Source organism: Engraulis encrasicolus, chromosome 12 (assembly GCF_034702125.1).
Source record: "Engraulis encrasicolus isolate BLACKSEA-1 chromosome 12, IST_EnEncr_1.0, whole genome shotgun sequence".
Taxonomy (NCBI): domain Eukaryota; kingdom Metazoa; phylum Chordata; class Actinopteri; order Clupeiformes; family Engraulidae; genus Engraulis; species Engraulis encrasicolus.
In genome coordinates, this window is record NC_085868.1 from 26,817,578 (window position 1) to 26,845,200 (window position 27,623).

General features: G+C 43.7%; 3 protein-coding genes across 3 annotated transcripts in view; 1 reads left to right on the top strand and 2 right to left on the bottom strand.

The window, feature by feature from the left end:
• Window positions 1-6,805, top strand: cryaa (crystallin, alpha A). The gene is made up of 3 exons (XM_063212614.1): window positions 1-571; window positions 2,256-2,378; window positions 6,564-6,805. Exons 1-3 carry the CDS (start codon window positions 374-376, stop codon window positions 6,777-6,779), a joined length of 537 nt encoding a protein of 178 aa, XP_063068684.1. The 5' UTR covers window positions 1-373; the 3' UTR covers window positions 6,780-6,805.
• Window positions 6,806-8,562: 1,757 nt separating this feature from the next.
• LOC134459506 (serine/threonine-protein kinase SIK1-like) lies at window positions 8,563-24,011 on the bottom strand. The gene is made up of 14 exons (XM_063211870.1): window positions 23,909-24,011; window positions 23,457-23,619; window positions 23,175-23,291; window positions 22,550-22,613; window positions 20,683-20,844; window positions 19,331-19,455; window positions 18,681-18,804; window positions 17,801-17,934; window positions 16,870-16,983; window positions 15,205-15,628; window positions 13,305-13,440; window positions 11,145-11,323; window positions 10,076-10,316; window positions 8,563-9,663 (listed from the first exon to the last, which is right to left on the bottom strand). The coding sequence occupies exons 2-14, from the start codon at window positions 23,604-23,606 to the stop codon at window positions 9,051-9,053; spliced, it is 2,583 nt and encodes an 860-aa protein (XP_063067940.1). The 5' UTR covers window positions 23,607-23,619; window positions 23,909-24,011; the 3' UTR covers window positions 8,563-9,050.
• Window positions 24,012-27,377: 3,366 nt separating this feature from the next.
• The window catches only part of hsf2bp (heat shock transcription factor 2 binding protein), an 11,576-nt gene continuing 11,330 nt past the window's right edge, over window positions 27,378-27,623 (bottom strand). Inside the window, exon 10 of the mRNA XM_063212615.1 lies at window positions 27,378-27,507. Within this exon, the coding sequence (XP_063068685.1) occupies window positions 27,501-27,507 (7 nt within the window). The 3' untranslated portion in view covers window positions 27,378-27,500. The remainder of the gene's footprint in view (window positions 27,508-27,623) is intronic.

The window sequence follows — 27,623 nt, forward strand, 5'->3', positions numbered from 1 at the left end:
TTCCAGAGGGATCCTGTCTAAAGCCCCCTCTTTTTTACCGTTCAGGTATATAAAGCAGGACAAGGCCCACCAAGCTTCACCACACAACAACTGCAGCCCAGCTCATTCACTCACAGCACAGGAGCCCCCTTTCTCCTATTATTATAAACAGTCCTTGGGTGTGTGTTTTCTAAAAGTTGACCATCACTCGCACACATCCTTCGACACCAACAAAAGGCAAATCAAGCAGAGCCCATCCACCTGAGCAAGCGAGCAATCTCTCATCTCAGCTCATCGAAGCCTAGCTCTCAGGAACAGCAGCAGCAACAAGAACTCAGTTCAGACTTCTAGCCAAGTCGGGCCAAGCTAAACCACCACCACCACCACTACCGCCATGGATATTTCCATTCAGCACCCCTGGTTCAGACGGGCCATGAACTCCCTGTACCCGGGCCGGCTCTTCGACCAGTTCTTCGGGGAGGGCCTGTTTGACTACGACATGTTCCCCTTCGCCTCCTCCACCATCAGCCCCTTCTACCGCCAGTCGCTCTTCCGCAACTTCGGCGATTACTCCAACTCGGGGATCTCAGAGGTATTGTGACACGCACAGACAGACAGACAGACAGACAGACAGACAGACACAGACAGACAGACAGACAGACAGACAGACACACAGACACACACACACACACACACACACACACACACACACACACACACACACACACACACACACACACACACACACACACACACTGCACTTTGTAGTGTTAATTAAACACTTAGAGGGTCATATTTCATGACCATAGCATTGGTCCTATACTCTCTAAGTGTTGAGTTGACACTGTAAAATTTACAGTGCAGGGGGGGACAGGGTTTTGAGGGCTAGGTCTGATGACAAAGATGCTACTGTTTAGTGTTGATAGCCCTGATGGATTGTCTTTGTCATTGGGTCGTCTTCTTCTTTGACATCTTCTTGCACACCTCTTTTGGTCAGATGTGTTGAAGAAGTTCTCCGTCAGGGTCACCAACGTTAGAAAGCAATACATTCAAAAAAAGGGTTAAACCTTCTGCACACTGTCCATATTTGCAACCTTTTGCCATTAAAACTATAAGAGTGTTTTTGCTTTTTAACTTTATAACACTGGCTAGATCTTCATCAAGTTTTGGTCTTGCAAAAGATGTTGCATTGTAATATAATAATAGTGATTTCCCGAGTAGGTTATTGTTTTTTGTCCCCCAAAAAATGTGTTTACATTTATATATTTACATTCCATGTATTATTATGGCACACAAGTTTGTTGTGTCAGGGGTCCAGGAGAATGTGTACTGCTTACTCAGTTCTTCACCACATGATCTGTTGTATCTCCTGTTGACAGCAAGAGGGAGACAGCAGGCCAGGTAAAGACTAGGGAGGATGCAAGATATGGTGCATGAGAACAGTGAAGGGAATTTAAAAATCAAGGAAGTCAAGGCAGAGCCTCCGAAAAGGCAAGAGAAAAAATGAAGTGGCGATAGTTATAAAAATAAAATAAAAAGCAACAAGAAAGAGAAACTTGAGAGAGAGAGCCTACAGCAGGGGTGGGGAACCTATGTCTCGAGGGCAATTTGCGGCCCTTGAAGCCATTTTATCCGACCCCCTACATAATTTTAATGTTATGCAGCTTCACATGAAATACGACACATTCTCTAAAGGAATCTTAGAAATTCCATTTGCAATACAATTAAGCTATATTGAGGGGACCCAGAGAAGGTGGGGTCGGCTGTTAAGGTGGCTGCCTTCAATATAGGCCTAAAGTGCAGGGGCAAATCCTGGTCTTTTACGGCCCTCGGATGAATTTGAAGTGGCCCCTTGAATGAAAAGTTTCCCCACCCCTGGTCTACAGGAACATTCCATCATAATGTTGACGATAGCAAAATTGCAGAATGGTGTCAATGAAGACATTACACCACATGATCAAAGACCATCAAACACAATATGATTGAAGTTCTAAGGATATATATTTTTTGGTCTTTTGTGACTTTATTAGCGTCAAGCCACTAATGCCAATGCTGCCCATTTACTTCCAGTGATTATGCTAAGCTAATGCTAATAATTCTGATCCAATAAATCTGAGTACTGAAAACACTGAGAAGAAAATGATATGCACATTCATGAACAATGCTTGGAAATACTGCAAATATGTGAAAATCAAAAAAGCGTGGACGGTTCCTTTAAACATTGTGCTCTATCACTGTTCCACTCACCTGTCCAATAATGTCTTCTTTGTTTCCAGGTGCGATCTGACCGGGACAGGTTCAGTATCTACCTGGACGTGAAGCACTTCTGCCCAGAAGAGCTGAATGTGAAGGTGGCGGATGACTATGTGGAGATCCACGGCAAGCATGCAGAGAGACAGGTAAATATAGTCAGGGAAGTCGAGAGGTGGGGGACAAAGGGGTCCTTGGCCCAGGTAGAGGATGGGCCCAAAACTGGGTCCTCAATACTGCCCTGCAAAGGCAAAGTGCAGTAACTACGCCAACACTGAAACTGAGAAAAAGTCTTCAAAGCCTTGGTATTAGGTTAGATATTGTAGTTACTGCAAATTTGACATACTAGTATCTCTAAAAGGGGACACATTTGGACCATAAGGCTTTGTCACATGAGAAAGGAGGTGTAATGAAGACCATTTTCAGTCTAAACTCAATTTTGACAAAATATGTTGGTACTGTGCTTCACCTTTGTAGGGCAGAATACATTTTATACCCAGTACTTACAACACAGCTGAGAGTCAAATTACAAATTACTACAGCTCTTGATATTTGCACAACATTGAGTAAAATGAACTCTGAACATCAACTCAGAGTAAAATTAGCACTTTTTTTAATGGGGCAAAATGTTATCTGAAATGGAGTTCATTTCAACTCCTTAAAAGTTATATCAACACTGATATTTGTACTGTGAAGTAATTATAATGTGTGACGATAAGTTATGTGAAACATTTTTCTCAGTCACCCCTCCCTTGCTTTTCTAAAATGTACTCTGCTTATCCTTCTTTTTCCACAAGCTCTGTCATGTTCCCATCACCCGTCAACTCTTTTTTTTTAAACGTTTTAGTAGGCCGTTGGGAGTTGACTGCCTCCTGAGTGTTTTGCCTGTTGTTTTTACATCAATTTTACGTCAGAGAAAGGCCAAGCATTCCACAGCTAGGGCTATCGTTAGAGAGTGTTGTTGTTGTGTGTCCGCCGATAGCTTTGACTGGGCCCGGGACAGAGTCATCTGAAAGGGCCCCCCAGCCCAATAGATACAATGTAATGAGGACACAATTCTGGGCCCCCTCTCTCCCTGGGCCCGGGACAACAGTCCCCTTTGTATCCCCCTGTCAGCTCCCCTGTGTGTGTGTGTGTGTGTGTGTGTGTGTGTGTGTGTGTGTGTGTGTGTGTGTGTGTGTGTGTGCGCGTGCGCTTGCGTGCGCGCGTGCGTGTATTGTTATTATTTCTGTGCCAGATTTGATCTTAGTAACCCTAAGATCAAGCTCTTAAAACTAGAGGCACAGGCTTTTACAATTTCAACAGGACACTACATTTTCAGATGAAGATGTCAGTCCTGTCAGGTGTGTATGTGTGTGTGTGTGCGCGCACGTTTGTGTGTGTATGTATGTGTGTGTGTGTGTGTGTGTGTGTGTGTGTGTGTGTGTGTGTGTGTGTGTGTGTGTGTGTGTGTGTGTGTGTGTGTGTGTGTGCGTGTGCGCACGCGCGCGTGTGTGTGTGTGTGTGTGTGTGTGCTCACAGTACACATGCCCTTTTACACACTTGCAGTTTGTTCCACTATTGCTTCCCCTTTCACACTGATGAAATATAGGCCAGCAGAACAGGCAGTAGCCATGCCAAGTTAACAACACACTAATTGCTCAACTTAATCCTCCAATGGAAGACAAAACACTTTGACGTGGTGTCGGAGGAGGTTAAGCCCCTGTGCTGTTTGTCCCTCTTGGCCTTCCATAAGCTCTGCCCACTTACCACAGCAGCAGGATGTTGAAGCAGACAGTCAGCTGGCAGGTAATTAGAGCAGTCTACTCGCATGCTCATTGGTCATTCACCAACTGCTGTTGTGACTCATGACCTTTGACCTTTGAGAAGATTTCTGGAGTGGAAAACACCCCGAGTCATTGCACTTAAAACTCTGCACAATCTAAAGGCGCGAGACATTAATGTTGAGCTATATGCTGTTAAGAATACCATGTTGTACATGCACAACTGTACAGTAGACTCATTAATTGTCCCATGTTGTACACGTAGTACATGTACAAAACTGCCCCACACTAAAAGTACAGTAATGTACTACAAATGTTCTACTTACCACTCTTGCTTACGGAAACTGCAGAAAAAAACACTAAGAGAAACAATGTAAAAACTAAATTCAAATTAATTATGATAAATCAATAAATGAATACGAATCCTCTCAAACCTCCACTCAACTGGGCTAGGTGTGTGTGTGTGTGTGTGTGTGTGTGTGTGTGTGTGTGTGTGTGTGTGTGTGTGTGTGTGTGTGTGTGTGTGTGTGTGTGTGTGTGTGTGTGTGTGTTGGGGGGTTGTTTGTGCTCCATTTTGAAAGGTTAAGTGTTGGGGTGCTAAATACACAGAATAGAGCAGGTCATGTTTGCCATGACGATACAAATGCAATTAAGACATCTTACTTAGGCTTGGTAGGGATTACAATCCGTGTGTGTGTGTGTGTGTGTGTGTGTGTGTGTGTGTGTGTGTGTGTGTGTGTGTGTGTGTGTGTGTGTGTGTGTGTGTGTGTGTGTGTGTGTGTGTGTGTGTGTGTGTGTAAGGGACCAGTCTACCTTCATGAGGCCGCTGCTATTGGAGCACACCAACAAGGTGGGGCCCTCATTCCATGTGGGTCCAACATCCTGGACCCCACGTTTTGACCCCTTTTGCTAGGGTAGTTTCGTTGTCACCGGTGTAAAAAGTGTTAAAACATTTCCTCACTTACAGGTTAAGGTTAGGGATATTTAATGTAAATGGAAAGGCACCACAAATATATCAAGTTCAGTCATGTGGGTTTACTGACATTTCAAGATAACACGAACAGGTGTTTCGTATGTACAGATAGCTTACATTTGAGACCCAACAGGGTAACACTTTCCTTGACACCCATCTTCATAAGCAAATTGTGTCACTTTTTACTGTTAGGACAGAGGCAGTTTGTTTACATTTTAAAAAAATGAAACATAGGCCAACTCCACATATTTTCCCAAAAGGTACTGCTGTTTGCTAGTTGTCTGCTGGTGTTTTATAACCTTTTGGATGTTTTTGGGAATAAATAAAAATGTTTTTTTGAAATGTAAACAAAGAGCTTCCCCCATTACAATGACCAGGATCTCGGAAACGGCTGAAGAAGAAGAAAAAAAAATCTCAGGCACTGACAAGTCCAGGGTAGTGTGAGCATTACAACTGCATGTTGAAATTGACCAAACTGTCCCTTTAATGGAGGACATGCTGGTAAATATCGGCTGAGGACGTGCAGTTTAGCTATTCATTACACCCAAAGGTAGTTGGGCCATGCATTACAATGACATTATCTGTCTGTTTGCCTGTGTGTCCACCTGCAATGTCTGTGGTCATCTTCGGGGGGCGCCAAGCGCACAACATCCCCAGAGCCGTACACTGTGTAAAAAATGATTCTGTATACATGTACGTATGTGACCATCACAGGTTGGCTAGGGGGCCAGGTTGCCGTCTATGATTGCTTTTGTTATTTACCTGTGTGCAGGGCTTTGAACCGGTTCAAGGAACGAAAACGAAAACCAGGAACTTTTTGTATTTTACAGGGAACAGAAACGAAACCGGAAACGTTATTATTTTTTATGTTCTGGAACGGAAACACTTATTTAAAAATAATGGTAACCGGTTAATACCGGTTAATACCGGTTAATACCGTTCCTCAAACTAAAAAAAGTAATTATTTTCCTGTGCACGTTACCATGACGGCTGAGGTTCATGTCCTGTGTGACATCAGACATTCTCTGACTGAATGGAGAGAGAGCTGTGGATTACAAAGTCTCCACTCCACATCTTAAATAAGAGAAACCACTGTCATACAAAAGGGCAGAGTTTCCATTGCATCATTGTAAGATATTGCAGAGAACCGCGTGTAAAGCACACCGAGAATGTTCGACGTTATTGGGCATCCATGGCCGCTTCAAATATGCACAAACTCATGTCTATCATAGCGCTCCCCGTGACCCAAGTCAGCGGGAGGTCGCATTTTCATCATTGAGGTTTATTCTCTGCTTAGGTCGTCCCTGAATGACAAAAGAGGATATTCTTTTCATCCGCTTGAATAAACAGTTTGGAAGTAGGCTCACTCATATGCACTTCCGTCTTTCATGGTTAATTAACGTCAGTTAGGCCTATGGGGAGTAATCAGCTGACAGGAACGAAATGAACCGTTCCGGGAACAATATTTTTTTGTTCTAACCGGTTCGGGAACGTCAATTTATTGGTGGAACTCATAACCGGAATTATTTACATAATTCTACACACCTTTGAATTTCCTCCATCTGTGTTCGCCCTCTGTACCTGTGTCTCATCTCCAGGATGACCACGGCTACATCTCGCGGGAGTTCCACCGCCGCTACCGCCTCCCCGCCAACGTGGACCAGGGCTCCATCACCTGTTCGCTGTCGGCCAACGGCATGCTGACGGTCTGCGGCCCCAAGAACAGCTCTGGCTCTGGCGATGCCTTACGCTCCGGCGACCGCAGCATCCCCGTGGTGCGTGAGGAAAAGACCAACGCTGCGCCTTCCTCCTAGACAGCCCACCATGGGCTAGGCTAGACAGGCTAGGCTGCTGCTGACGCTGCTGCTGCTGCTGTGTGCTGGGGCTGGGGGTGGTTGAGCGGAGGGAGTTGTGTTTGAGGGAGGGTGGTGATGGTGGCTGGGTGTTTGGCACCAGACAGGCCTGGGGGGAATGGGGGTCAGTGATGCCTGGTGGTTTGATATGGAAGAGGGTTGGTGGGGTGGGGGACAGTGGATTGGTTGCTTGGATTGGTCAATTGAGGTGAGGTGTCCTTTTATCACTTTTTTAGAACAAAGTGAACCAGTTAAAAAATTACAAGGGGCATGAAAAAACATCCCCTCTTCCTGTCCTGTCCCCCACCCACCTGACCTCCCCCACCTCCCCATCACCCTCCACCACCCCCCATCTCACACACAATCTCCTACTCCCACCCCTTTCAGCCCCGGGAAAGATATCAGATATCATCTCGCCTAGTATTCTCCCTGCCTCTTATTCCATTAGAACATGTGCTATGAATCTCTACATTGATATTATTGTCTAATGCTGCTGCTACTGTGGGATGGGGGATGAATTAAAAAGAAGGGCTTGGCATGGTGGACCTGGAGGTTTACTTTTACTCTTGAGACCAGAAGAGCTGGAATAAGTGGAATCACTTATCATTCCATTTTCTGGGTCACCTTTTGAAGGTATATTTATCTCCTTTGAAGGTTCCTTCAAGAGAAATTTGATGAAGGTAGCAAAGTTGATCAGGTCCTTTAAAGATCTCATGGAACCTGTTCATGGAAACGTGTAAAAGTGGCTGGGAGGGGTCCGAATGAGATCTAGGAAATTGAGGTGTTTTTGTCATGCAGAATGAAGATCAATCAGATTCAAATGTGCAGGGGTTTCCAAACTGTGAAGAGATCTTCAGTCCCTGGGACCATCATCAATCAGTCCAAGCTTTTTTTCTTCTTCCTCTTCCTCTGTTTTGTCTTGACTCTCTTTGCAATTCCTTCTCTTGTGCAAGAGAAAGCTTTCCTGTCTTATAGTACTAACTCAGATCTGCAGATATCTGAAATCGCCTGAGAAGTGTACACCAAAGTCAACACAATAAAGTATAATTAACCAATAAATACATGTGTGTAGCCTTTTTTGTCATCTTAATTGCAGCCACCCTTTTTATCAATACAGTGCATCAGTACAGTACAGTACAGTGCATCATCCCAACTCGTCAATTTCTGACTACCTTTGATCAGACTGCAATTTTTGGAGTCAAAATGTGACAGTTGCATCAAAGGTGCCCCCTTGTGGCAGCATAACTTCACTGGCGGTTAGGGTTAGGGAAAGGCCGACGTCAAAAATTGCAGTCTGGTAGTCAGAAATTGATGAGTCGGGATGAGACTGTGTTGATCAAAACTCTAAAGTATAAAACCTGTAATCTAATATCCAAGCAGTCTAAGGCCAAGATTTACATTGACCCCTTTGCAAACAGGTTATGTTATAATCGAAACTGTAATAGCCAATTCTGTTACTTAAAGCTCTCAGTAATGCCATACCAATGTTATGATGCAGTTGGGTCTTTTCAGAAGCGTGAACGGGGCCCATCCGCACAGAGAGGTAAAATCCACCAATAACTGCTAATTCTAGAATATTTCATCCATTTGAAGGCACCAGGAAGAACTCTGGAAGATGCACATTCCAGAGTAAGAGCAGGGGTTGCTTATGACCTGTAAGAATTTACTGTATGCCAAATGAAAGATACCAAATGTACCGCAGCCAAAAAAGTATTGAAAAGAAACAAACAAGGAACAAATTACCTCATTGCTTGACCTTTTTATTAGATCACATTACATTTTAATATTACCTTGCTTTTTACTTGCTTTGTATAAAAAGTGTTATAAATGTTCGAGTGTGAAAAAAACGATGCTGCAGATGAAATATTGGCAGAAATAGTATGTGTGGGTGTGAGGTTGTCCATTATTGAATGATAGTACAGTTCACCATTTTCAAACGGGTCCGTTGGATGTTACCAGTGGTAAAGTAATATCCTGCAAAACATCCATAACACTTATTTGTATTGCTCACAACATTCCGGGCATTCATACCTTCTTCAGGTGAGTTTACTCGTTCATCCGTTATCTATGCAAATGTCTAGTAGAACCCACAGACTTTAATCGCTCAGGTGGTGGTGTTCAGCCCGTCTTCATTCGAGATTTCCTGAAGACCGAAATGTTGTAACCAAAGCAAAGGTACTGTAAGTGTAGTGGACGGTGTGCAAGGTATTTGTCCATTACTTTGTCCATTATTTATTTCAAATGTCTAGTAGCACCCACACATTTTAATCGCTCAGGTGGTGGTGTGAGGAGATCAGGAGGCTGTTGAGCAGTTGCCAGGTGAGTCGGGGCAGTGTGGTGGTGGTGGTGGTGGGGGCGGGGGCGTTGTCTGTGTAATTCCTGGAAGCCTGAACTAATCTGCAGCTTCGTCCTCAGCAGAGCAGCGGCAGCCGAGGCGGCGGCAGCTGGGTTACCAGGGGGTGATGAGCTGAAGGAGAAGGCTAGGTCTCTGTCTCTATGTGGTGGCTGGGGCTGCTGCTGCTGCTGCTGCTGATGATGATGATGATGGGGCTGTGGTGGTGGTGGAGGAGGATGGGGGAATGCAGGCTTCACGTGGCAGGTGGAGTGCAAGGTGGAGGGGGTGGTTTCTTTTTCCTCTTGTTGTTGGATGTGAGGAGGTGGAGAGAAAAGGCATTGGAATGAGAATGGTGGTGGAGGAGGAGGGGAGGGAGGGGATGGAGGTCCATTGAAGAGGTGGTTGGGGTAGGGGTTGGGGTTGGGCTGCTCCAGCTGTGGGGGTTTTTGGGCAAGTGGGCCTTGAAGGGCTGGTCTGTGTTGAATCTGTGGCTGGGCCGGCTGAAGTGCCCTACCATGCAAAAAAAAGGATGAAAGTAGATTTAGAGAATCATCATGGCATCTGAATGATAGCTCCAAAAGAGTGTTTTTTTTTAACGGAAATAAGGTGTGCCCATTGTTGTAACATTTGCCATATTTTACATTTGAGTCCATCATTTCAGCAGAAACCCATACAACATTTAGGGAACACTGATGAAAAGCCTGTTCACAGCTACAAAATCAAATCTGAACATTTCAAATCTGAGCAGAGTACACGCCATCCACCTGAAATCAGTGCTCCATTCATCAGCCCCATACCCTCAAAATCAGCACAAGGGTACGGCAAAAATTGCAAAATACAAAAATTAACACAAGAATATGGTAAGAACATGCTCATTAAAAACAGAAGCCGGTCAGTGTACTCAGCTGTGGCAGTAGCTCACCTGTGCACTTTTGGCGCGTCGACCTCCCAGCAGCGCGGGCGGAACTCCCAGGAGCGTGCGGGCATGGCCGAGGAGAAGAGTGGGTGCAGCAAGAAGGCCTGGGTGCCGATCAGTGGCACAGGTCCAAACGGCCTCTCCTGAAGCCAGGCGGGCCGCAGTAGCCCCGCGCACCGGGAGAACGCTAGAGGAGCCTTCATAAGGATGCTCTTCTTCTGTGGTTGTTGCGGTAAGGCCTTGGAAGCTAGTAGAGTAGAGTGGAGTAGAGTGGAGTAGAGAAGAGTAGAGTAGAGTAGAGTAGAGTGGAGAAGAGAAGAGAAGAGTAGAGTAGAGTAGAGTAGAGTAGAGTAGAGTAGAGTACAATAGAGTAGAGTAGAGTAGAGTAGAAAATTAAAGGGAAATTAAAAGGAAGTTAGGTCTACACACAATACAAATAATACACATTTCAAGATAGATGTTAACCTGTTAATAGTCTGGTAAATAGTTTGCTGTTACCAGAATGCCTACAAAAGCAAAGTACCGTAACTACATGTTATGTCAAAATTGAGTTTAGACTGAAAGTGGTCATTTCACCTCCTTTCTCTTGTGACAAAGCTTTATGGTCCAAATGTGTCCCATTTTAGAGATATTGCTTTGACAAATTTGCAGCAACTACTACAATATCCAACCTAAAATCAACGCTTTGAAGGCATTTTTTCAGCACTTTGCCTTTGTAGGGCAGTATGATCGAGTCGTAATGTATTACTGAAGGCCCTGTGTGATGTCGTAGTAGTGTAGTTCTATGGTAGGTATTTTTTTTCAATCACTTTTATAGCATTCCACTGTAGGAATAGTGAGGGTAGAGCTGGCATCCGGGCCTTTGTCTTACTTATGAAGTTTCGGTGCATAATTCCAAAAAAGTGATGGAGTAAGGAGAAAAAAATCGGGAATTTGGGAACACTGATGATGGGCTAGACCCGAAACATTTGCTATCCACTTCTGTGTTTGGTTTCTCTTTATTTTCAAGCTTTAATACCTTTTCACTGATTAGCATATAGTTAGTAGTTAGTTAGTGCAAGGAGGTTTCCCACACCTGGAGACAGCAGCGTGTCGGAAGCCCTCCTGCCGTCGTGGAAGCAGGGCACGGCCAGGCTGGCAGGCTGGTCCCGCAGCCCCTGGTGGTTGGACTGGCTCAGGGTCTTAAGGGGAGCAGGGCCCTGGGGCCTCAGAGACACCTGCTGGTGGGGGTGGGCCAACGCAGATGATGTGGGCCTGAAACAGGAAACACAATCAGCTGAGGGGTCAACTGTAGAAGTAAATGAATGATGTAAGCACTACACTATATTACATATCTGTTAGTGCAGTTATTCTACTATACGTAATGAGGTAGATAGACTGAGCTGTGAATTAGGATGTGTCAACAGAGGTGTCAAAAGTATAAGTAAAGTCATGGTGTAAGTACAATATTATTATTATTATTATTATTATTATTTTTATTTTTATTTTTATTTTTATTATTAGTAGTAGTAGTAGTAGTAGTAGTAGTAGTAGTAGTATATCTGTTGCTACAGTTATTTTACTATACCTAATGAGGTAGATAGACTGTGCTGTTACTGGGAAAAAAAATCTAAAAAGGAAATCTGCCTCAGATTTGATCCAACTAGCAGAGAATCGTCTGAACATTTGAAGTGGCAGGGATTGAAAAAAAAAAATCTACTTTTACTTTTGACATCTCCGGTCAGAAGTACTTCGGAATCTCACAAAGCTCTGAAGTAGGCCTAATAATGGTAACACGCTTGGTAACAGATCTCTTATGAGTGGGCTATGTTATGGTTGTTTCAATGTAATTTCATAGTAATCATAGTTTTTTAGAGATGCACCGGATCCGGTTCCGGTTCCGGATCCGGCAGGATAATAGGGTTTTTCACAGGATCCGGGTCCGGCAGGATCTTAAGCAGTGGATCCGGTATCCGACATGTTACCTGAAAATCAGGGTCTGGTGCATCTCTCGCCTAGACTTTTCAGTCAGTCTTTCACAACCCCAATCACTGCATGGAGTGAAAGCCCTTTGGAAGCGGCCGTTGCAGGCAGTGTGGCAATAAGCCAATGAGTCTAAAAAATAGTTTGAGCCAACGTAATAAAAAGGGCCCACGTGTGCGAGTAGACTATATGTTTCAACCCTTTTGTAGTATCCGGTATTCGGTTCCGGATCCGGCAGGATCTTAAGCAGTGGATCCGGTATCCGGCAGGATCCTAAAAATCAGGATCCGGTGCATCTCTATAGTTTTTAGACCATTACCATGCAGTTTCAATTCAACTGGCCTAATATATTTGACCCTTTCTTGTGTAGTATAGTATACGGTATATGTGCACACAGGAGCCTGGTGAACTGGGTGAACCCACTAGTGACAGAACATGTTTGTGCCTCTACACTACAGCAGTAGTTCTTAACTGGAATAGTCTTGGGACCCACAATGTTCCATGGTCATTATGTTGTGACCCAATATTTTGTCGCACCGTCGGAATCTTCAAAAAATCATAAAAAACATATCATGCAATACAATAATATATCATACAGTACATTTGAGATGCATCAGCAATGGCATTGTATGCTGACATACAACAAGTCTATCAACTAGTGGAGAGGAGTTTAAACCATGTTTCACTCTCTCTTTGACATCACATTCATTTACTCAATATCGCATCATGTTTCAATTTCATGACTAACAATAAAACCGCAGCTCTGTGGCCCATTTCTGAGTCCCGACCCACCAGTTAAAAAACACTGCTCTATATCATTAACAGTCTTGTTTAAAGGTGCACTGTGTGATATTTTTAGTAGTTCATTTCAAGAATTACTGCTGTCCATTCACAAATGTTGCCTTTTTCATGAATACTTAACACCAACAACACACTCTAAATATTCATTATGAGTGGGAAAATTGCTCTTTTCATAAATGAAGAGGGGGTCTTCTTTATTGCCTCCCCATTTTGAATTTCCAGAAATAGATATTTTCAGATGCAGAACTTATAGCACTTTGGTCATACTAGTAAATATGAATTCATTATTTCGTAAATATTCATGAAAGGATCAAATTTGGCAGTAGACAGCACCGTTTCAATGAGCAGCATAGTTGCAATACCTACTCTGGCCACCATGCTACACAGTGCACCATTACTGTAACGTCAACTTGGAGAAGGAGCAAGTACTGTCAGTCTTTGGGTGTTGAATTAAGATGGCTAGTAGATTTACTGTGTGCATATGGCTCCGGAGGAAGAGGGGGGCAGGGGCAGGGGCGTGCCGAGGAAAGAACCCAGGGAGGGAGGCTTCTCCTGGGACATCCAGCTGCTAGAAGGGCTGGCCTCATCCGCCAGCTGCACCACAATACCTGAGCAGGAGACAGGGGATGTTGGACTTAGATGTAGAAAAGCTGTACTCTCAACTATTATTCTTAGCTTCCATCTTCAGCGTCTTACTACCCTTCTTACCCTTGGTTGGGTGTTACTCCACAGCCTGGTAGATTTGTACACACAACATAGACACGACTTTTGCAACTGGTTTGCAAAAAATGCATTCAGTCTGGACATACGTCATCATTTGAACATACAGTAGCAGAGCTCTCATTAGCATTCTATCAGATATACAGTACATTTTGAACTATTTTGATTATATTGCCAACATTGTAAGGCAGTGATTCTCTAACTGTTTATTGGGCAGATGCGGGCCCTGAACATTTGTGAAATTTTCAAGTGGGCCCCAAGTTGGAAAATGTAGGGAATCCCTGTTGTAAGGTTATGATTTATTCAGATTCAGATACATTTAAATGACTTGAAACAAACTAAGTTGAATTGTAATGCGATCCAGTGTGTGTGTGTGTGTGTGTGTGTGTGTGTGTGTGTGTGTGTGTGTGTGTGTGTGTGTGTGTGTGTGTGTGTGTGTGTGTGTGTGTGTGTGTGTGTGTGTGTGTGTGTGTACTATGTATGAATGAGAGAGAGAGAGAAAGAGCACACCGATGGTTAAACAGAGAAACATACAGTAGACGCGACAGGTCAACATGCTGTGAATGTGGGTTAATTACCCCTGGCCTGGGGTGGGTCTGTCTCTCCATGAGGGAATCCTATTTGCTAAGTGATGCCGTGCCGTGCGTAGTCACTAATTCAACCTTAAAGCAGCCTGCCATGCTCTGCCCTGCCCTGCCAGGTGTCTGGGAAGATTACACTTAGCCTTGTGTCATCCTAAAAAAAACACATATAAAAATAAAGCTCTACCAGCCAGGAGGGAGATTCCTTAACGGGACCCTGGCAAGCCTCTCTCTCTCTCTCTCTCTCTCTCTCTCTCTCTCTCTCTCTCTCTCTCTCTCTCTCTCTCTCTCTCTCTGTGAAGTTGTCTTTGTGTGCCATTAACAATATAATGCCATATCTGAAATGAACAATGTATTGTTTTCTCATTAATGTTATACATCAGCCAATAATAACAGAGAAATAATGCCAAAACGAGAGAAATGCCATAACGAAACAACAAAAGCAACCCGAAGAAACATCTACATACAGTCAGGGTTCTAAATGAACACCTGCCAACCAGCCAAATGCTGGTGAACGTTCAGTTTGGCTGGCTCACTAGCCACTTTGACCCATTAATAGGGAGTGTGTGTTTGGCTTGTGAGATTAGCATCTACAAGCAATTCTGGCTGGTGACGAAAAAATAATCATTTAGAGCCCTGCATACAGTATATGTAGATTGACAGCTTACCGGGCGAATAGACCGGCCGTGACGCTACTGAAGCGACAGAGAATCGCTTCTGTGCAGCAGCAAGCAATACGAGCGATTGAAGCGACTTGAGTATGTCTGTTACAAGCAGAACGCAAGCATTCAAACATTCCCATTGGCTGTGGTCACTGACCTCTATACAGTCATTGGCTGTCGCGGCTTGTCGCTGAACCGCGTTATAGCTTATTTGCATAACTTTACCAGGAGTTCAACTACAAACTGTCACTCTCTGCGTGCGAATCGCCTCTAGTCTCCAGAATCGCTTTTGTCGCGCGACTCAATACGAAGTCAATTACTTCCGTCGCTCGCCTCGCTCATGACGCGGCCGGTGTATTCGCTCGGTTATGTTCACTTTCCATGATGCCTACACCTAATTCAGACTCACGTGGCACCTCCTTGCACATGGCCTCCTTGGCAGACGCCTTGGCCATCTCCAGAACACCATTCCACGGGGAGTCCAGCAGTGGCACAGGCCGTGGCAACTCCGCTCTCTCTTCACGTGGCTGTGAATGTGTGTGAGTGACCAGCGCCCTGTCTTTTTCTTTGTCTTTTCCACCGGTTATTGTCTTTGGTGGGTGGGGAGTGGCGGAGAGGGGCTGTGGCTGAAGTAGCAGCCCGCCCAGGGAGGCCTCTCCTTGGGCTGGCGGATCTGGTTGTGAGGGGCAGGGGCCGGGACCGGGGCCAGGGCAGGCCTGTGGAGGTCCTGTCCTCTCCTGCTGGCTTTGCTGCTGGGACAGGTGCTGTTTCACCCGGTCCAGCAGGAGGCAGTACATGGCGGAGAAGTGGTTGTAGCTGCCATTCTGTAGCGACTGTGGGGCAAAAGAAGAAGAAAAAATACATTACACTTAGCTATTCAGCCTCTGGAGTAACATGAGGTTGCACGCCTTGCTCAAGGGCACTTCAGTCATGGCTGCTATGAGATTTGAAAAAGAAGAAAGAAAATCCGCACACTGTTACTGCTCACCAATTTATTCAACACAACATTTCGACCTCAGGCGGTCTTCGTCAAGTGTATAGGTGTGCCGCCTGAGGTCGAAACGTTGTGTTGAATAAATCGGTGAGCAGTAACAGTGTGCAGATTTTCTTTCTTCTTTTACGCACGTTTGTTTGATCCAGCGCCTGTTTTACTGGATGTGCGCGCATCACCTACGCTACTTTTGCTATGAGATTTGAACCTGCAACCTTCTAATTCCCTTTTAGGCCACAGCTGGCCAAGATGTGCGAAGGGAGCGAGCATTTCCTCATGAACCAATCAAGCATGTCCAAAATGAAATATTAGAAATGATATATCTAAGATTGCTTCAAAAAGCAGTAGTAGTACAGTCCCATTCCAAACACTGTGGAGCATTATTTCCTATCTACATGAAAGAGGCAAAATACAAACTGTCTAATAATACTAATTTATATCAACACAAAGAGATCCAATGGGTCCAAAAAATTTAACTATTGAACTCATTCAGACTCACTTCACTGTAAAACATTGCAAGACAGTTAAACGTAAAAAAGTAAGTTTCCTTGCTGTTTTGAATTTATAACTTAACTCAACTCGAGACTTAACTCAACTCAAGGCTTTCTCTAGTTGAGTTAGCTTACAAATTTAAGGCAGCAGGGCAACTTACCTTTTTACGTTTAACAGGCTGCAATGAATTTGTTTGTCTTTTATGCCTTTATATTACGATAGGACAGTGAAGGACAGACAGGAAACGAATGAGGACAGAGAGATAATGGGGAAGGATCGGCATAGGACCAGAGCCGAAAGCAAACCTGGGTCTCAGCCCGGCATAGTAGCCTAGTGCACTACTATTAGAGCCACGGTATGGCCAGGGTGCAATGTTTTACAGCGTTGACTTGACACAGGATGCTGCGTTACAATACCACGTAGGGCACTAGTCTGCCATGCGGCCAACCTGGGTTCGATGCCCGGCCCAGGTCATTTGCAGACCCCTCCCCATCTCTCTCCCCATTCTCTTCCTGTCCACCTCTCAAACTGTCCTGTCAAATAAAGTCGTAAAAGACCAAAAAAACAACAACAAACAAACAAAAACAATACCTCTATGGTGCGCTGTCTCTCGATCCCCAGTGACTGCATAATGCTGAGGATGTGCTCGCTGTAGACACCCAGGCCCTGGCTGTTGATGTCTGAGGTAGGTGACAGGGGATCGGCCTGCAGGGCAAAACAAAGGGGTTAGTCGTCTGACTTATGAATATAATTTGTAATATATAAAAAAAAAACACAGCCTACATATTGCTCAAATGGTTTTAAAGTACAACAAATGAACAAACATATGTGGGTCTAATACATGTATACAGTTATCTGTAAAAACAAAAAGGGGTATCAATATTTCACAGTTAATGTATGTATGCTGTACGAATCCAGATTAAGTATTTATAACACTGTGAGAATGAAATTTTGTAGAGTAGAAACAGTAGGCTAGAGTAAAAGTTCAGTGTAAAATTCTGTGCATGGCCAGTGTAATTTCAGCTTTACAGCTCTTATCATCATCATCTACACAATACAATGAAACAGAATAGAGACACAATATCATAATTCAGACGATATTGAGTAGAATTAACTCACACACTAGCAACAGTGAAAACTGACAGAACTTTTGAGTGGGACCAAATGTTATTTGAAATGGACGAGTTAATTTCTACTCGTCAAGAGCTAAAAAATAGTTACATTAAGTTTTAGTATTTTTTAGTGTTATACTCTATAGTACTTATCAATCAATCAATCAATCAATCAATCAATCAATCAATCAATCAATCAATCAATCAATCAATCAATATTACAAAGTATTAGCACATTATCATATAAAACTGTCATTTAATGTGGTAGAAAGTAGAGAAAGAAGAAATAAGAAAAACTATTGTATAATAGGTAGCAGAAAACTAACCAAAGGCAGATGAAAATAAAACTGTTTCTAACTTCTTTTCAAAACAAGATAGGCTACTATACTTAGTATAGTTAGCATGTCTACCGTGTGGCTGGCGGCTGCGGCTGTGACGGCTGCTGCTGGGTCGGCCTGCATCCAGCGGTGCTGCTTGATCTGGGAGATGGTGATGCGCTTGGCTGGGTTCACCGTCAGCATCCTGCGGATTAGGTTCTCGCAGTCTGCGGGAGCAAATGTTATGAACACTGGGATTAATGCATTGATAATGACTAATTCTTAAGTTGAATGACATGCGAATCAATGTGTGCGTGCCTGTGTGTGTGTGTGCGCGGCGCACATGCTTTTGTGTGTGTGTGTGTGTGTGTGTGTGTGTGTGTGTGTGTGTGTGTGTGTGTGTGTGTGTGTGTGTGCGGGGGTGTGTGTGTGCGGGGGTGTGTGTGTGCGCTTTTGTGTGTGTGTGTGTGTGTGTGTGTGTGTGTGTGTGTGTGTGTGTGTGTGTGTGTGTGTGTGTGTGTGTGTGTGTGTGTGTGTGTGCGTGTGTGTGTGTGATTAGGTTCTCTCACTTTGGGAGAGAAATGGCAATGGTATTGCGATGTGGCATCAGGCTAATGATTAAGATTGTTAGAAAGCCTCATGATGCTTGCCCTTCTCATCATGCACCAACACCAGTAGTCATTAAAAAAACTTTACAAATTGGTAATAACCATTCTGATGCAAGCAAATGTATAACAAGGGCCAAGTCTTAACGGGTTATACAGTGACTGTGTGGGCAATGCTAGTGTGTATGTGTGTGTGTATGGGGGGAGAGAGAAAGAGAGAAAGCAAGAGAGGTTGAGAGTCAGGCATAGAGTGTGTGTGTGTGTGTGTGTGTGAGAGAGAGAGAGAGAGAGAGAGAGAGAGAGAGAGAGAGAGAGAGAGAGAGAGAGAGAGAGAGAGAGAGAGTTTATGTTAGTAGAGCATGTCCTACCTCGAGACATGAAGAAAGGTACTCTGAATCGTCCCTCAGTGACTTTCTGCCTTAAGAGGTGGAGGTTGTCCGCGTCAAAAGGTAACGCTCCACTCACAAACACGTATAACACCACACCGAGACTCTGTGAACAAGTAAGACCATCCCGACAAAAGCATGATTCATCCTTTCAAACGTCTTCACATATCGTTCAAGTTGATTGAAAATTCAGCGATGTATCTCCATTTGTTGTTTCTGTCTATCAGAAATTCTCTTTTGGTCAATCAAATAATTAAACAATGAATCAATCCCGCAAGTCTGTCTTTCTACTGTATTTGTGCATCTGTTAAAAATGTGACGCACTATCTGATTTTTCAGTGCTCTGATTGTCTCCTACCAGAGCTGTAACGATACACTCAACTCACGATATGCTTGGTATCACGATTTTTGACCTATGGTTCCATACACCCCACGATTTCTGACATGTATCTCATTTGAGGCTTAGAAGCACTATTACAATGTATCATATGGTTGTTTTCTGAAGTGAAGGATAACAAGACTTTGAAAGGGCGTATCACGATACTGCCTCCTTACATCACGATACAGTATCATGACTCTAAGTATCACGATTTCTCGATTCGATTCAATATTGTTACAGCCTTATATCTTACCCAGATGTCGATTTGTGGGCCCTCATACGGTTTTCCCTCGAAGACCTCAGGGGCGGCGTACGGCGGACTGCCACACCACGTAGACAACAGCTCCCCTTGGTTATAGAAGTTCCCAAAGCCAAAGTCTGACAGAAAAGACAAAACAATGGTTATTGAAAATTTCCTGGAATGGACACGGACCTTTGGGACACAAAATCTGTGTCAGTTTCACAGATTTTGCCAAAATTCCGTGCCCCTGGTCACGGAAGTGTTTTCCATGATGGACTCACGGAAGTACTTTCTATATATTCCCACAGCTCTATGTTTCCACAGTCTGGTGTTTTCTCATGGTTTTTTTAATTTCAAAGATTTTTTTTCCGCAAAAACATTTCTTACTGTCTGGGCACAGCTAGTATTCTTTCATTTATTACATGAATTTGATAGCCTATCAACCAACTGGAAATGGTTCTTCTCGAAAACATGTCTTTACTGACAGGTTAAGGTTAGGCGTTGTTTGGGTCAGGGCACATTAGAATTTGGTATTTTCTAATGATAGATTTAACGTAGTGCTGTGGGAATATAGAAAGTACTTTCGTGACTCCATCACTGAAAACACTTCTGCGACCAGGGGCACGGAATTTCGGCAAAATCCGTGAAACGAATAGCCTAGTAAACTAGCCCCACCCGCCAGCGGCAAAAATTATTTTTGCCTTCGAGTGGGTCTAGCCTCGGACAATGCCCCAGGCCGTGAAACTGGTTGGCCAATCACAACGCAGCAGATTTGTTTTGAATCTTTGGATGCAATGCAGATTGGGTTTTGAGGGAGTGACGACAAAGCGCTGGCCAATAGGCACAGACACAGTTTGAAAAACAACGAGTTGTTCCCATCAACAATCTTCTAATGTCTCATTGATCGGGGCCAGACTTAATATATTTAGATGAATCTCACATTTAGTCTAGCTTGTCAGGCTATGAAACTGACACAGATTCTGTGTCCCAAAGATCCATGGAATACTGTGAGATCAGGCTGAAAGTGCACTGTTGACAAGACATCATCAAATGGCATACACACATTTCATAACACCATAAGGAGAGTTGGGTAACACTTTACTTGACGCCGGTGTCATAAGCATGTCATTACAGTATCATAATAGCATCATAATAGTGTTATGCATGTCCATGTCAAACATTTTATGACTGGCCTTAAGTGATATTCGGTTATGGCAAAGTTGTCATGATATGATATAGTTTATGCATCAGATATTCCACAGTACCTCAGGAGAAAGGAACACAGGAAAGAGTCATTCTTTAACTTTATACATCTCTGACCATAAGCAGCAGACACAGTAATAAGATATCCTTTCTGTTCCCACCTGCCAATTTGACATTCATGTTTTTGTCCAGGAGCAGGTTCTCTGCCTTCAGGTCTCGGTGGATGATGCGCCGCTGGTGGCAATACTCCACGGCATTCACAATCTGCCAGAACTTTCGTCGAGCATCCGCCTCCGTTAGCCTGCCCACTGTTGTCAAATATTCTGTGAGGATGACAAAAAAGCTCAAAAGTGAAAGTCCACCTGGAAACTGCCATTGTCATTGTGACACACAGCACTCCTCAGCACACTGTGCTCACGACAAAATTGCATTTACCCCTCATCCGTGCAAGAATGAAGCCCTAAACAGCACCCCAAGGGAGCAGTGCAGCGGGATGGTACCATGCTCAGGGTACCTCAGTCATGGGGAGAGACCACAGGTTAATTACTCCAGCACGGAATCTGTTATAAGTTTGATGCTTTTTTTTTTATAGGACAGTGTGAGATGTGGACAGGAAGCGAATTGGGAGAGAGAGACGGGGAGGGGTTGGCAAAGGACCCGGGCCGGGAAACGAACCCGGGTCAGCCGCATGGCAGGCGAGTGCCCTACCGGTTGGCCATGGCAGGGCCTATAAGTTTGATTCTACCAAAATGCCTAGTCATTATGTCTTACTAGAGAATCTGTGTAATGTCACAGTAGGGTAGAACTATGGTAGCAAAGGTTTTTCTATGAATAAAGTAGGAAGGCGTTCTACTGCTGGAAAGGTACACATTGTGAGGCTATCACAGCGTAACAGTACACCCCCTAATATGTACATGGCCACTTGGATTGGATTGAGGAAACACAGGGGACTTGGGTTTGAGGTAAGAGGAAAAGTCATGAAAAGGTGCCCTTTAATGTTACCTCAAACCTTACCTTCCTTACCTCAAACCAAGTCCTTACCTCTGGTAAGAGGAAAAGTCATGAAAAGGGGCAGTTTCAAGCAACTATGTGTGCCTTTACAGTACATTACATTGTATTTTTATTTGTATTGTATTGTACACTTTTTAACCAAAGCGACTTACAGAAGGCCTATCTATTTTGTGTGTGGTGGCCCAGTCGGCCACGCAATGGAATAGTTTTTTTTATGGAAAATACTTTCAGTTTAGCCAGTGTCCATTTCTGGAGGTTGAAAAAACATCTAGCATTGTGCACAAGTGCACGTCCGCACATGTACTTCCCACATACGCTGTTTACTCAAAGCTGGAATACCCCACGTAGTCAAAGACGTGCAATGTGATGGTGCAGTACGTGCATTCAGAAAAGCAGACATGGGGGGGACAAAGGGGTCAGTTGTCCTGGGGCCAGGGAAAGAGGGGGCCAGAACTGAGTCCTTGTTACATTGTGCTGAGTGGAAGGGCCCTTTAAGATTACTTTGTCCTGGGCCCGGCTCAAGCTGTCAGAAGCCCAGCATGCATGAACCAAAATTTCCCAAAATCTTGAAAAGACACAAGGAGAAGTCACACAGCTGGAATTGACATTTATTTAGCTTCGCTGTAAAACATTGCAGCCAGTAAAAAAAGTAAGTTGCCCTGCTGCCTTAAGTGTGTAAGTTAACGCAACAGAAAGCCTCGAGTTGAGTTAAGTCTCGAGCTGAGTTAACTTACACACTTAAGGCAGCAGGGCAACTTACTTTTTTACGTTCAACAGGCTTGCAATGTTTTACAGGCTTGCCATGTTCTACAGCGGTCTACACAAGACCTCTTCAGACTATTTTTTACTATGTTTGGACCATTTCTTTTTGCTCTCATCCTGCACCCATTTCAATATACATACAGTGTCTGGTGTGAATGCTTTCACAATATATTGACCTAAATGAACTAACTACTGTAAATATACTGCCAGACTCTTGCTATATGTGATATACGTATAATAATGTGTTTGACTTACCAAACATCTCTCCATTTTGAGCAAACTCAGTCACAATATACAGCATGTCTTTAGTCTCCATAACCTGTGGACCAGCAGAACAAACCCTTTCAGTGACAATTTAAACTTTATTTTTGAGAACAACCTCAAAAATAATGTCTTGTGTTACAAATGGAAGTTAGTATGGCCTGTAAAACATTACAATAACACCTTATGTAATTAATTTACATATAGTAGGCCTGTGCATGTCATGTGGTTATAACACTGATTTGGGCTGTTTATGTAGTAGGGCAAAGTTCATGCGTTGCCATACAAAGCCTTTGGAGCGGCACGGTTCTGCAGTAAATTGAACCAGCTATTGGTATAACAATCTGCTTTTGACCTCTTTTGAGCAAGGTCAAAACTTTCCACTGTGCAATCCTCCAGAGAGGCAAGAGTGAATCAGATCGGAGAGGGAGAGGAACAGGCATGGGAAACAAACTCTGTTAAGATCTAGAATAGGCTAAACACACACTCACAGGGGATGTTTCACACTACTGTTGAACTTGACAACATGAAAGTATACAAATCACATCAATCATTTGGCCTACTACTACTAGTTTACTATCTCTCTCTCCCGCACGCATGCGCACACACACACACACACCTGGTACAATTTGACGATGTGAGGGTGATTCAGTAGCTTCATGATTTGAACCTCTCTGTTGATCTTCTTCAGATCAGAAGGGTCTAATCGAGTTTTGTCAATGATCTTTATGGCAACCTGAGGAAAAATATATGCTGTTTGGTACATTGTAACTCACAATTAATAGTACTATATATAATATACAAATAAATGTACTGTTTCAAATAAGACTATTATTCATAATTGTTATTAATTTGGTGTGTTTATTGATAATTTACAGAAACAATTTGCAAAATCTCATACCTGAGTTTTGGTGACTTTGTGCCTTGCCAATTTCACTACGGCAAAGGTCCCTTTCCCCAAAGTTCTGATGATCTCGTAAAAACCGACTTGAAGTGGTCTCTCTTGTTGCTCCGAGGGACTCCCCGCGTCTCGACTCTTCAGAACCATCATTAACCTTTGGTGACTGAGGAATTATGAGCTATATTAAGTGCTCATCAAATTCAAACAGCTTTTAATGACTGATGATATTGTTTCAGAGACAAAACTACAGGCGAGACACGGACAGCCTATTTCATACATTTTACGCAGTCTACTTAGTGTCTGTATCATGTTGCTTATTTGAGGGTAATATACAAGAAAGATGTTCAAAATAGTCCATGTACTTTGGTCTGACACTAACATTTGAATGCCCTTTCCCCCTTACAATTACATCCGATCCACAAAAGCGCGCAATATTGCGCATTTCAACTTACCCCTACAGGCATTTGCAGAAGCTGTAAAAATCCTTACAGTAGATACCTTTGCCCTTCCCAGACGTACGAGTGGCTTGTCACATGGTTGACAGTTTTTAAGAGCTCTGATCATATTAAACAAAGTTTGGCATATCGGGCGCAGCCATGTCGCCGATGGCCCCTGCGTCAATAACGTAAATGGACCATTGAAACAGTTTCGAATTAGAGGAGTCCCCGCCCTAACGGTAATAAATTAATTCCCTATTCATTAACGTCACTCTGGCGTCAGTAGCGCGTGCTGTGGGAACGCAAGACCGGTCGGCCACTGACTAACGGGTCGCGAGTTAAGTCAGGGTAACACACGCACGTGGAGTGACGTCTGTAAATAAACAAGTTGCACATGTGTCGCAGTAGAGTACTTAAACAACAGATGGTGCTTTGAAACGCAGATGCAAAAGGTAGGCTACACATACTTGGCTGCATCATGCGAGGTGGACTTCGCACAGACTATTTATTTCATTTAACATTTTAGATGGTGTAGAAAGCCTATGTTACAAACACGACCATGTGTTCGAGCTATGAATGAGGCCTGAACAGTCGTGGTATCGGATTAGTGAGGTCCCTTCAGGTGGGTTCTACTCAGGTCACATCACATCCAGGCAGGGAGAGGATCACCAGATACTATGCGTCATACCTGGCCAACGTCACTCCCTGCGTCTGGGCTACCCGAATTCGGCCATTTTTTAAAGGTCTGCCTAAAAAAATCACCTTACATTATGCCACTGTTGCTTTTTTTTGTCACACCATGTCACGTTTGGGTTGACGTGAGGCACAACACACATGATACTTTTGCATTGGAATAATTTATTAAATCTGGTTGCAGGGCAAACGTCAATGTTGTGAATTTATTCTTATTTAGCCTATTTATTACAGGTAATTTAAAATGAGATTATTATCACATTATAATTACTCCAGACCTGCGCTCATTTTAAGTGATTTACTACCAATAAGTGGGTTAGCCTTTTTGGATCATAAAACAGACTTACTCCTACATTACCCCCCCACCCACCCACACAAAAAAGTAGTCTAGTCCTCCTCTAAATGTCACCCAGGCCTGCGCCACTGGCCATGACACAGACAGAGGGTTGTGTGGGAGTGTTTGTATGATAGGGATTTTCGGGAAACACTTTGAGGTCATGTCTATTTCAATACCAATACAACTGAGGGAGTGAATAAATTGAACTTTCATTTCTGGGAAGACACTAGTTCTCAGACAATTTTTTGTATCAATATTTTGTACATGCTCTATATAAGATGGCATATATACAGTAAACTACCTTAAAGGGGCATTCCACCGGTGGAGACATAAATATGTATTGAAAGTGGGTCATATATGTAGTAGAATAGTAGCATAAATTTCTAATTTGGTGCCTTCTTGGCCGAGAAAAGGCAGAAAATGACTTTTTAGTGCTTGTGGATTTGTGACAACATTCCCCATAATGCATTGCAATGCTCAAATTCCACAGGCCACACCCAGGCAGCTCTGCCAGTAAGTGCCTTCGATTAGTCATCAACGCATGCATGCGCATTTAGACAGCAATGCACTCTGGATGAAAATGCTGCATGACGGTTAGATTTCCTGTCAAACTTCAAAATTTCGGTGATGTTGCGTCGACGAGGTGACATGTCACATGGTGTCAAACTATCGCGGTATGAATGCGACTGCAGTCAGATCTTGCAACCTCTGCAGTTGCTTATCCCCTTCAACGCTCGTCGGCAGACCGCCTCCGAGGTCACGCGCCCATGAACTGGTTGGTCAACAACTCACTCGCGGGTGTATATGAGTCTTGTCTCACACTTCTACACAAGTTTGCGCAGGTCCCCACTTCAGCTCCTCCTCGCTGCCTGTCCCCCAACTCCTCACACGTGGTGTGCATTCTTGTCAACTTTGAGCTCCCAAAATCCAGGAAAATCCCCATATTTCAAGCCAAAATCAGGGAAATTTTCTAAAGGCCAAATTCGGACAGTCAACGGGATGACAGAGACGGATCGGACGGTGCTGTTCTATCTGCTTTTTACAACAGCTTGCGTGCAAAGACAGATACTGTCTAAAATCCCTTAGAACACGTTTTACAATATGGAAAAACAATGTAGCCTAATGAAAACAAAACAATGAAATGTGCGCAATGAGTTTCTTCTTGTTGTTTCGTTTCGCGTAAGTTGTCTGTTCGTGCGTCGTTTTGGTAGCCTACATGTTGTGACTAGGTTAATCGCATGATTCGCTGTTCCGAGGCTGTTTTATGCGTTGGGAAAGAGTGGGCGCACAAGCGCTAGAAAACTACGGAGCTCGAGGGTGACAGACAGCTCGTATTTTCAAGGAACTTCAATTCTTGTTGGCATCTGGCATACAATCTTCTGACAGGTAGCTTGATAAGCAAGACCCTCTGTCTCTCTCTTCAAGAGGGGGTGTGGTTCGTCGGACAGGGCGTGGGTAGGATAGGATAGGGTAGGATCCAGCTATAATGGACCGACGGTGTTTTTTGATCATGTGAAAAATCCGGGATATTTCCGGGGAAAATGTCAAATCGGGAAGAAATCGCGAAATGAGTCAAAATTAGGGAGTTTCCCGGGAAATTAGGGCTGGTTGACAGGTATGGTGGTGTGTTAGTAGAGCAAACTGGTGCGAGCTCATCGTCTCGTTCATATTTGTGGCCGACTTTAAATGCGCTGTTTTAATAACACCCACATCGTGACAACAAGTTCTCGCTCACGCGTTTTCTCTCCATCGATTGACAAAAATCTAAGTCGTATGAGCCTAGTGACTTACTGGAGCCTCAATGCCAGTGATTTCAAAAGCACTGGCACACTGATCTGTGATAGGTCTGTTAGCGCATTAGGTCCAACCCCCTATGGGCGGGGTTGAAAGGCTGGGAAAAAGGCTTGTAGTCTCAACAGAAATCCACCTCTTACACTTTCTCCTACAATGATGGAAAATGACGACTTTTACATCATTGTAGGAGGAAGGGTTAAGAGGTGAATACAGATTTCTCCTGTCTCAGGGGGAATTGAGAGAGTGTCCCTTTAAAGTTCTCCACTCCACAAAATCAAGCAACTTCAGACTTTCTGCACAGGAATGCTCATGCGTACATTCTGAAATATTTCAGATTTCTGGGGGGAAAGCCATAGAATCACTGACATGTGGCAAGATTTTAAAAGTTAGTTTGTGTCAGCAAGGATATGTAACAGGAACAGGCAGACTACTTTTCAAAATGTTTGGAAATCTGTAAAAAAATGTTTTTATTGAAATCAAATATCGATAGATACTATAAACAATTTTTCAAAACATAGTCATTTCTCAAACGGTATTTGAACACTCTTTCCACTTATAAGAAGGATAATGTATACAAAAATGTACATAAATAAATACAACAACATCACAACAAAAAAACAAACCAACACAACCAACAAGAACACCACTCAAAACAACAAACACCCCCCCCCCCCCCCAAAAAAAAACAGAACCTGGAGAAATAGAAATCACAGACTGAGATGAACCGTTCCAGGGCAGACCTCTGTTTGGGCTAGAGCTGTGCAGTGTCCTCGTCATGTAGCCCTAGTACCTGTCAGTGCCGAGGAGAGAGACAGTGAGACCACAAACACGTCCAAGAACAAGGCTAAGAGATACACATGGCTATATGAACCTGCAGTTAGCGGTTAACCTACTGCTAATAGATAG

Coding starts and splice junctions, on each gene's coding strand:
- cryaa (XM_063212614.1), top strand. CDS start 374: ATGGATATTTCCATTCAGCACCCCTGGTTCAGACGGGCCATGAACTCC. Junction 572..2,255: donor CCAACTCGGGGATCTCAGAG/GTATTGTGACAC, acceptor CTTTGTTTCCAG/GTGCGATCTGACCGGGACAG. Junction 2,379..6,563: donor GCAAGCATGCAGAGAGACAG/GTAAATATAGTC, acceptor TCTCATCTCCAG/GATGACCACGGCTACATCTC.
- LOC134459506 (XM_063211870.1), bottom strand. CDS start 23,606: ATGATGGTTCTGAAGAGTCGAGACGCGGGGAGTCCCTCGGAGCAACAA. Junction 18,805..19,330: donor GCCCACAAATCGACATCTGG/GTAAGATATAAG, acceptor ACTTGTTCACAG/AGTCTCGGTGTGGTGTTATA. Junction 17,935..18,680: donor ACCTTTCTTCATGTCTCGAG/GTAGGACATGCT, acceptor TTGCTCCCGCAG/ACTGCGAGAACCTAATCCGC.